The sequence below is a fragment of the Morone saxatilis genome, unplaced genomic scaffold (genome assembly GCF_004916995.1).
Source record: "Morone saxatilis isolate NCDOM2014 unplaced genomic scaffold, NCSU_SB_2.0 Contig20, whole genome shotgun sequence".
Taxonomy (NCBI): Eukaryota; Metazoa; Chordata; class Actinopteri; family Moronidae; genus Morone; species Morone saxatilis.
The window spans coordinates 24,815,686-24,826,639 of record NW_023339763.1 but is presented as its reverse complement, the minus strand read 5'-3'; the positions used below and the strand labels follow the sequence as shown (position 1 = coordinate 24,826,639).

Here is a 10,954-nt window from a genome sequence, read left to right as displayed (position 1 = left end):
CAGAGATTATCTGTCTCATGTCCTACTGTCAGGATATAGTGAAAGTTTCCACGAATATGACAAAATGACAAATCTATTTCTATAAAGGTTACCTACTGCAGCTTTAATGTTTTGAATAATAGAGAAGTGCATATACATTTCCCATTTGTGTGTCTGCATTCAGGAACCTACACAAGACTGCAAGTGACAGGGGCCAGCTGAGGTACATGACTGGCGAATGGTTCTACGAGACCAAGCAGCTTCGCCATCAGGACCGCATCCACGGCTCCGACATCATCAGGGCCTCCATGAGACACACACATAAACCACTGACTATACGTGAGTCTACTATATACTGCATTGCTATTGTCTTTTTCTATTTTTAAAATGAGTGTGATCCCTCAAAGGGACAGTTCACCCCAAAATCTAAAATGTGGCCATTAACAGATTATTCAATTAACAGCATTTGGCACAAACTAGGGTGGTCTTGGTTCAAGATCCCCTCCAGATATTTTTTCAGTTCACCTACCTTAATACAAGTTCTTAAAATCCTTCTCCCTCAATTCAAATGTTTGTGTCAAATACATCATTGTGCACAGTGTAGGTCAATCATTTGATAGCTCTCCTTGTAGTTTTCCAGATACAGCCATTTCTGTATCATACTATGTTTAGTATTTAGTCCCTAGGGATTACTAATTTTATCCCATAGAATATTTTCTGTTTGAATCTATATTGTAACAGTCCCGAATGATCTGAAAGCAGTGTTTAGTGTGTGTTCAGTCTCTCTAACTGGGATACTCTCAAGTGAATGGACTAGTATCTCAGTAGATAACACCACAGTTGTGCAGTGGGTCGGCCCAGGAAGCTCCCAGTTAAATTCTGCTACTCAGGTGGCACTCGCCCTCTACATCTGGGTTTTTTTTGTACAACTCACACTGCAGTTCTTCCGTCATGTGACTCCAAAAGACCCCATTCTCTTGAACCCAACAAAATGTGTCAAAAGTGATTCCTCATGTCATTAAGTTTCACGAGGCTGTGATAATCCTCAAGGTCAACAAAGGAAATGCTAGACAAAAAGGTCAGTGCAAGCAAAATAACAGGGTTACAAGGACTTCATTGTACATGAATGAGCAGAGGCTGTGCAGGGGTTCAGCTTAACGGAAATCAGCACTATTGTATTTTTTTAAATATATGTTTATGCCCTATTTATATTGGAATAAATATTACAATAACAAAGTAGAGTAAGCACCTACCTGAAACAGAAGATTAGACGATTAGTTGCCTCTAAAACTTCCAAGATAGCTGGATGATCTTTTCTACTGGTCAGGAGGGAGACGTATAAATACATCTGGGTTGTTTTACAACACCCCATGAGGTAATTATAAGCTGTCTATGCTGTAATGACAGTAGCTGTGTCTGTGTGCTTTAGTGGAGCTCTCCCAGATACTGCCTGAGAAGCCCAGTTTTGTCAGCAGTGAGAATAAAGAAGTGTTCGTCCCCGCTGTTCTGTGCGGAGTCCTTCAGGAGCCTCACATGCAGCTCAGCAATGAAAGGTGAGTTTAGAGAACCAAAGCAGAAAGTAGGCTGCAAGTGGAAGTCAATTGTTTATCAGTTATTAGTTTGGAATGTAAGTACATTTACTCAAGTACTGTATTTAGAGCTGTAGTAGGTAACTGTTATAAAAATAACTTTTTGTCATTTGCTTAAACTTTCACTATATCCTTTACCTGTGAATCCCCTGGCCTGGGAACAGTCAACTCTCTTTCTTGGCTCTGATTGGTTGTTTTTGTTCATTAGGAGCACTAGGAGGAGTCAGACGAACCTGATTTTTAGTTATTTTTTATTTATGTAAGTTATTTGTTTAAAAAAAAAAAACCTACTGCAGCTTTAATGGGAGACGAAAGAAGAACAAAGTAATTAAAATGACAACATGTAAGATGTTTAAAGGGGAAATGTCTGTTGACAAAAAGAGACCTATCACCAGACTTATCCTTTAAACTGAAGAGTAGAATAACAGACAGATTGTAAATTGAAAGATTTTACCCAATGGTCTTTATACATTGCCTTTTGTTGTGGCACTTCAGCCATTGTTAGCAAGTTTATAACTCTGTTTTGGTTCATGTAAAACAAGTTAATGTTTAAAGAAAACTCCTGCCTGCTGCAGCTTTAAGTAATACTTTAATGTGTACAAAAATGCTGTACACATTTAGAAAACAGTAACTTCACATAGTATGAACAAAACATATGGCCTGTTTAGTCTGTTATAAGTACTGTCACATGCTGCACTAGTAGAGTAGATTATTTGGGTGTGATTGCTAGTGAGTGGAGTTGTGAAAGCAGTAAATGGATACTTAGTAATTGGCCCCAGATTTCTCAGTAATCGTCTTACAAGGTCAGGTGTCACATGGTCATGTTTTCCACTGTTCCTGAGGGGTGAACCCTTACACATAAATGTTTTTCTTTCTTTTAAGGCTGTTTCAGTAGCCCTTACCCACAGCAAACCTTCCAGTTTTATTCCTATCTATATTCTGAAGGTTTTCACAGAGGGGTTTGTTCATATATCATTCATAGCCTGATTTATATTACATATTATTCCTGTCTTATGGCTGTTGACAGTATCATCTGATTTATGGAGTGATACAAATATTCAAATAGAATATTCAAAATAGCATTTGAGTCTAATATGTCAACAAAATGAAATAATTTTGAACCTGGCCTATTAAGATTTCTGTTCTGGGAATGTGTGCAAATAAGCACATTTTTAATTTAATTTAATTAATGCATGCATTTGCATATTTAAACATAAAATTTCAGAAATCTTGTAATACAAAAACATTTCTTAATTTAAGTAAGTTGGGGAAGTTTCATGGTGATATCTAAGTGTACCCTATTTATCTATATAACTGATTATTTGCCCTGAAACATTTTTGTTGAAGTTTTGTTGCACCTTGCACAATTGCATGATTTGCTGTGACAAAAACAACAGGCAGTGTTTGGGTAATGAGATTATTTTACTGCCCATTGACCAAATGGTGTTAATTGTATAGAAGGGAGTGTAATGCACTTACATGAGCATGTAGATTTTCCAAATCAAGATTAAATAATTTTATTGTGAAGTTGCACAGCCAATTTTCAGAAATTGTCAATTCATCTTGTAATCTGTTTATTCTAACAGTTATCAATACCAGAACCCTTTTGAAACACCACAAGATACACCTAAACCAGTTTCACCAACAAAGGTAGGATCCTGTATGGAAAACAAAATCATTTAAAAACTGAGCGAGAGTCCACGCTTCTGTGTGTTGCAAGTGTTATATGTATCTATTTTATTGTGTTGAAGCAAAGAAAAAATCCATTCAACAGCGAGGACCCTGCAAGTCAAGGGAAGTACAGTCGGTTATTACACGGGGCAGTGGATCAATCCCGGACACCAAATGAGGGTGCGTCTTTATAGGAACATCGGTTTTGCTATTTTAAATATGTATTATGACTGTAAGTGGATCCATTGTGATTTAATGATATATCATGTGTTATGTTTCAAACTGAGTGGACTGCTCAATGGACAAATTGTGAAAGCAGTTGCGTTACAAACCCATGTAAGTCTAATTCTAGCAGTCACTCAGACATCCAGGTGTGTGGGTCCTTATCGCTTCAGCTATTTCAGCATTTCCTTTTAACAACATGTGTGCATGAACATTGGTTGCATGGCAGTGGGGAGCATGTACTGGCTTGCCATTTCAAACAATTTTGTTATCTGATTTTAGTTCATTTTTGTTTTTGTCGCAATTCCAGAGAAGGCATTTTTACACAGTGTTACAGAAAACGTGCCAAATTACAATTCCACACAGGTCCTTGGTTGATTAACAGTGCTTGTTTAAATATATTTAATACCTCAAGAACTACATTCTTAAGGTCAAATAAGAGAGACAATGCTTTAATTGAATCAAAGTTCCACAGCTGAAGTTTTAATATTTAAGTGTGTTCTCTTCCAGTCACTGTGAAATGAGCCAGAGAGCTCGGATTTTCCCAAGGGTTGTAGTGAATGGAAGTCCAAATAAAAAAGGCTGCCAGACGAACCAGAGAATTACACAGAAATACATTCCAAAGCCTTAATCTGTACTGCATGACTTGTGGCTGCTGGAAATATTTCACTGAGCTGTGAAAACAATGTTTCTGTGGGAGAAATTATAATCACAAATCACATATAGGTCAATTGGTTACCTAATAATCCATACTGAAGACTGTAACAGTTATGTATGTACATCAACCAATGTGCATGTTGTACAAAACAAGCTCTTGAAATGTGTAGATCTTGAAAACTTGAAAAACGGTGGCAGTTAAGTGAACTGCAACTCCATACACATCCTGGGTATCAGCCAAACATGACATACACTAGACTGAAGTCTGGAAAATCCATTACACATATTTAGAATAACTATTTGCAATGTTCCTGTATTTTATTTGGACCACTGACTCCATGCTTCTAGCTTGCTGTTTACAAATCACCCCATCAGCCAACACCACGAAGCAACCAACGTCAGACCCACACCACGCAGCCAAGACACAGTCAACGGCCAACCACAGTTTAGCTTAGCTACAGTTAGCTAGCCTCGCATAGCTCTTGGCTAGTAGAAAGCAATCGCTTTGTACATTACATAATTTATTATTGGCTAAAATCAACACTGTTTGTTATAATACACAAGTTAGTATGATGGATCACATGAGCTGGTGAAGTCATTTTTTTGCAAGCCGACGTTAGCCAACTAACATATCCACTCAGGTAGTATTTTGTAAGCGACCAAACAAGCTATGGTTAGCCAACCAGTCATCTGCCTAAGTCATGCTAAATAACAGGGGGGGCAACTATGGCTCAGAGGTAGAGCGGATCATCCAACTCAGTCATCTGAAACATGACAAGGAACCACAGCTAGACTAGACTTTCCACCACTGATTGAAGACTGAAGTCTTATAATATAGGAACTGGGACCCCAGAGTTGCCTTCAAGACAAAAACACACAGCTTATGTGTTGTTGGTTAAATGGTTTTCATTTGTTTTTGTTTCTTTCAGGGCCTTTACCATCATCTGACAGCTGCATTTCTTTTGCTAGCAACCTTAAACAAGACCCTAATGATAGCCCAGTCAGCCAGAATGCATCTGTTCCCCTGCCACTGCCTGAAAACTCTTTTACTGAGGTAGACGTGTCAGGAGGTAGACAGGCTAACTTTGCTGCTCCGCGTGGCATCCTCAAGCACTTGTTTAATTCTAGCTCCTCCGACTCCCTGATCTCTCACTTGGATCCACAGAGTCCAGTTAGCCTGCATTCTCCCACTGAGACCTGGCTAGACAGGAAGCAGGTGAGATTCAGCTCAATGGTCAGTCTGAGCACAGTGGAGTGGCAGGATGGGAAGGAGCTGGGAGAGCACAGTTTGTTGGACTTCGACTCCATCGCTCTCTCTGAGATGGAAAATAATAGTGACCTTGAGAATACCGTCAGTGTCACTGTTAGCACAAATAGGCCTTTACTCAGTCCACTGGATTCTCATGAACTCAGTTGCAAAAATGAGGCAAACCTCCAAGAACAACAAGTTGGTCAACACCAGGTCCTTGGTGGTAAGCGTTTTATTTAAAACCAGTGTGTCAACTAAACAGCCAATCACTAAGTCCAACTAACCAACATTGTCTTCAATATATTCATTGATCAACATGCATGCAAGCATAAACACAAAAAATTGTCCACATTAATCCTGCTTGTGCATGTTCTTGCGTGCAATAAAATGTGTGCATGTAAGACTGGTGGATAAGAATAGCAAGAATTTTTTTTATTGTATTGGATTTTACTGTACTTTTCTTTGGCATTATGGGTAATCTGTCACATGATTCTGAAAAGTTTCATTCATACATTCATAACATGTCAATCAATATTTGTCACACTTTTCCATTAATGTCTCATGCCATGTGTTGGACTTTCATTGGTTTATTATATTACTGTGAAATGAAGTTTGGCATTGCTAATACCAAAGTATTTGAGTGGGGTGCTAAGGTACAGCCTTAATATACTGCAAATTGTATTTGGTCTACAATTGGAGTTCATTATCTGGTAGACAAGTTTAGCTTACTGATGCCAACTGTCAAGCTTACTTTATCCATCAGTAATAACTGTCTCAAGCAGCTTTTAGCCATTTACCTCGCTGAGAGTGATAATTCAAAATCTGTGTACCCTATGTGAGATCACACGGTGAAAGCTTTGGTGAAATAGTTATCTTTTCCTCAAAAGGGGACATTGGCTGTAGGGGCAATTTCTATTTGTTGGAGCTATTTCTTTTCAGTGCCAGGCAGATCTGCTAGTATGTGTATTTTTGTGTGCCACTGTCTTTTTTATACTACCACTGACAAGTACCTTTTTCAAATCATTTACATAGTGACTTTTAAAATGAAGTGCCCTCCTTCATTTAATAGTAATACACCAAGAAAAGCTAACTAATTATTCTGTGCAGTTGTTAGCAGATATAATGTACATGAGTGATCCAATTGGTGCTTACTGTCTTTGCAGATGTATCTGAGCATTGTCATTCGGAGTTCCTAAGCCCCTCAGTGTCTGGACTAATTTCTGCTGAACAGGAGTCAGGTAAGCATGTTCACCTGGAGACAGTGCCTGAAGAGGACTGTGACTCTCAGGCTAAGGCCACAGACTGGCAAACTGGACACAATATTCACCAAAAGCTGCCTGAACAGAGCACTCAGCAGGACAATTCTGTTGAGGTTACCTCAGATACCAAGCTGTCAACTAGTTGCAGTTCAAAGGGTTCATCTCATGCTGTTTCACCAAAGCCCAGACAAAGGCTGCTTGGAATTTTTAGTAGAGAAAAAGATAAAACTACCGAGGTACAGAGTCCAGAGAAAGAAGAGGTGACGATATCTAAGCAGAAAGAATCTGGCAACACCCAGAATCTCTCCCAAGGTGCTGCAGATACCACTGTGGACAAACCTGCAAGTGTCACAACAGAAGCTAAATCCTCTGAGATGACAGCGGTCAGAACAGTACAACTTACAGCACTGCAAAACACTCCATTTGAAGAAACAGAAACCTCAGTAGATGCAGACAGTCAGCAAGAGACAACAGAAGGCAGGGTTGTTCAGCTTCCAGAAAAGCTATCCAATCTGAAAGCTTTCTGGAAGAGAGAAAACAGTGGTCCCAAAATAATATTTACCAGAGAAGAGGCAAGGCACAAAGACATCACCAAGACAGAAATAGAAGCTTTGCATAGCCCTCAGACTAACTCAGATGTGGAAAGCATAAACAACAATCTTTTGTCTCAAATGGAACTGACAGTTGAGGATACTGCTGGAATAGTCCAAGAAAAGAGTTTGTCATCACTGACTAACAGTAGTCTGTTAGTAGATTTATCTAAAGAAGATGGCACATACAGAGCAAATCCAGTCCTCATCTATGAAGAGACAGATGACTCTTTAACTGGTTCAGTAACAGAGTCACAGATTTCTGAGCCAAAGGAAAATACTCCTGTACCTTCCTCTGTAGCCTTCAACACCCCAAATCAAGAGGGGGATATTATAGTTCCCCTTCCCAGGAAATCTTGTTACAGTCTTGAAGACAAGCCAGCCGAGATCAGTCAGCCTAAGAATCTCTGGGAGAAGGAGTATAAAGCACCCAGGGTAATCGCTGAAACAGTCAAGGAAAGCTCAAGCAGTTCAGTACTCAGTAACAAAGTGGTTTCCGCTGAGTCTGATCTGAGAACATCCTTGGATAGCAGCGGGAAGTCTGAAGCAGAAGTAGAAACGTCTCCATACAAAACCAAGTCGAATGTTGTCTCAAAATCATTAATTGTGACAGACAAGGGTTTTGTCAGCCCAGACGGGTTACAGCTGAGGAGTTCTGGTAGTAATGGGGATGTACACTCAACATGTCACCTATACCAAGTCAAGGCTGATACAGAAGCTCAAGAAAGGCCCCTCAGTCCTAGTAAATCCCCAACTCCAAGATCAAAAGACCTGGATGATGAAGTCAGGAGGAGTCCATCCAAGACCTGCCACCCAAGGGTCCTAGAATCCTCCAGTCCTACAAGATCCAGGCTGGAAGGCTCTCCCTTGAGAACCTTTCTAATAAATATTGACCCCCAAACTAAGGTTGCTGATGTGCATCAAGGGAAGCCGACACCAGTGCCAAGACAGAGGAAGAGTCCCTCTAATGAAGTAAAGCCGGCTGTGTCGACAGACACTAAACCTTGCGCAGACATCACTTCTTGTCCAGAAGACAGTGGGACTTCTTCTGGTAATGTGAATACACAACAAAGTAGCTCAAGCTCCTCTACTTCAAAATCCAAAAAAGCCTCAGAGAAGTTAGCTACCTTTACACGTCTTGCCAGATCTTTCATCCCTCAGGATTATCAGCACTACATTGGGCCACAGGAGAAGGCCCATGTTCCTTCTTTTCACCAAGAGAAAGCTGCTTCTGCTGCTGCTGCTGCTGCAGACAGTAATGTGGTACACAGACCACAAAATGCCCTCAAAGACTTTGTGGGAAACCAGAGTGACAGTCCAAGTGAGGGGACTCCTCCTAGGATCAATTCTTGGATTGTGCAAAATAAAGATGGAAACTGCAGCCAAGGCACAACGACTAGGGCATGGTCTCTGTCTCGGGCAAGTTCAAGCAGTGAGCATTTGAATTCTCTCTCCATTTATATTTCTTCGAGATAATGATTGATAAATAGAAAATACAGTGATATTGTCTTGAAACAAATAAGTTAACACATTAACATTACAGTAGGTCTGATTTGACAGAGTTGATATACTTGCCCTAATAATTCATCAATTCGTTTTACTGTAATTCTGTGCAGCTGTGTTTAAAGTTTTTCCTTTTGTATTTCCTCTTCAAGTGTATCAATTCAAAATTGTACAAATGTTTGGATGTTAGCTGCCCGTTAGCCAGTAGAAAACAATTTAGTTCTTCGTTAAATGCTTTTAGTAGAGCAGCGTCTTGTGATTAAGGAGCTGCTGCTGCAGTAGATATGTGGTTTGTAAGAAGCAGCTTATTACTACAATACAATTCCTGGTAATGTATCACAATAAACTGAAAACACTGTAGGGCCATGTACTGTTTACTATGATGATATTTTTTACACCCTAAACTGATTTACTAAGCATTATACTTAACTGAAATGTTTGACTAAATAAACGTTCTACTTGTTTTCTATTAAAAATAAACAGTTTTACATGGTTGCTTAGTAAATCGTAAATGTAACATCTGCGTTTTCCAGAGCTGATTTTGTTTCATTTGTGGCAGGTTATAATGAGATTTCTAGTCCTGTAATGTCAGCTCTGAAACGACTGTCCTCGAAGAGCAGGTCCTCATCTAAAAGTCTGGAAAACCTCAACTCACAAACAAGTAACACAACTTTTAAATCTTCTGATACTGTTCTTCTTTAACACAGCTGATGGCCATAAAGCTTTATTGTATTGCCAGTGCATTAGTTATGGAAACCCTGAGAGAGGCAAGTGAGAAAAAAAACATGTTGTTTATAGTTTGAGTACGGGTGAAAGGATCAGTTGCTTTTTTTTTTCTTCTGTGAAAAGTGAAAGTATTAATACTCATTTTGGCCACAAAACCCTGAGATGCACCAAAAGGGTTTATTTCACACAAGGTACAGAATGTATACTGTTCTTTGTACTTATATAACATAATTTAAGAGTGCATGGAGGAATTCAAAGTCACCTGGATTTAGAACATGGGGTAGTGGTGCACTTCAGCCTCTTGTGGCCAAAAATAGTATAACAAACACTTTGAGGGTTTGACCCCTAAGATCCTGGAAAAACTTACTTTTCTTCAACTGTCAGATTTAAAAAGATTAAGGAACTATCCTGGCACAACACACACACACACACACACACACACAGGAAAGTAATTTCAGACTTGCTCTCAGGGCTTCCGTAATTATTTCAAGTTACTTGATAAAATGTCGGGAGTGGTATGTAAATAATACTCTCATGGCCCTATTTCTTTTTAGGAGAAGAGAGGACCCAAAATACCTCAAGAGAACAAATTAATCAAAGTGTGGATGACGGTAAAGACGTGTTTTGCTCTTTAAATCAGCATATCCTTTCAATACAGAAATACTCATTATATAGCAACTTTAAGAGATTTAAATCATATCTTTCTTTCAGTCTCTCCTAAACCATCAGCCTTCCCTCTCTCCAACTCAAAGCAGATGAAAACAAGTGTGTCTGTGCCTGTTCTTCAGCAGGACGAGGTAAATTGCTCTTAACTGACTCTTGTACATTGAACTCACAAACAAAATATCCAGTGTTCAACATCTGCACTGCAGCTGGTGACCTGATACAGCTACCAACTTGACTTCTCACATAATAGATCAACAATTGATTCGCTGTTATGACAAATTTTTTTCTTCTTCTATAACTGATTTTTTTTAATAATATCAGATGGACAGTGACAACACTTTTGAGACCAACCTAGGCTGGAGAAGAAACACGGGCAGCTCCACGTCTAACCTAAGTCTGTCCTCAGGAATGGCCTCCATGTCATCTGTATGTCCACATGCAACTCACTGCATAAAGACACAGATAAAAATACACAGTTTAACCTACCTAATCTGAATGTTTTTATCTTTGATTATTTTTTAAGCATGTCATGTGGCAAGATGACTTAACTTCCCTTTTTAAAAATCAGTGTGCAGACATTTTTAAGGATAAGGCTGGCGATATTATAGTCAACAAATCCCATGAAAAGACCCAAACCAACAATATGAACATTCCTCAATACCGACTCCCCTTCCCTGTCTGTGGATCTCAGCTCCAAACCCATTGGTTCCTACTTACGACCTAAATTTAATTCAGTTCAATGGCACATAGACAGAAACAAAAGTGCACAGCAACAACAGTAGCAACAACTAGAAAATTCCTAAAGAAATTTTGAGTGTACCTGCCTCTGGCCCATATATTAAT

General features: G+C 39.3%; 1 protein-coding gene across 4 annotated transcripts in view; it reads left to right on the top strand.

Annotated features, from left to right (window-relative positions):
* sytl2a (synaptotagmin-like 2a) overlaps nt 1–10,954 on the top strand; it is a 19,560-nt gene that overhangs the window by 4,550 nt on the left and 4,056 nt on the right. The window contains exons 3-12 of one of the 4 annotated variants that reach the window (XM_035666516.1): nt 164–318; nt 1,409–1,532; nt 3,155–3,218; nt 3,320–3,419; nt 5,048–5,590; nt 6,531–8,648; nt 9,279–9,380; nt 10,000–10,056; nt 10,157–10,242; nt 10,433–10,537. In XM_035666516.1, coding sequence (XP_035522409.1) covers nt 164–318; nt 1,409–1,532; nt 3,155–3,218; nt 3,320–3,419; nt 5,048–5,590; nt 6,531–8,648; nt 9,279–9,380; nt 10,000–10,056; nt 10,157–10,242; nt 10,433–10,537 — 3,454 coding nt within the window. Of the gene's footprint in view, nt 1–163; nt 319–1,408; nt 1,533–3,154; nt 3,219–3,319; nt 3,576–5,047; nt 5,591–6,530; nt 8,649–9,278; nt 9,381–9,999; nt 10,057–10,156; nt 10,243–10,432; nt 10,538–10,954 lie in introns of those variants that run through there. The other 3 variants (XM_035666517.1, XM_035666519.1, XM_035666518.1) reach the window with 3 other exon arrangements.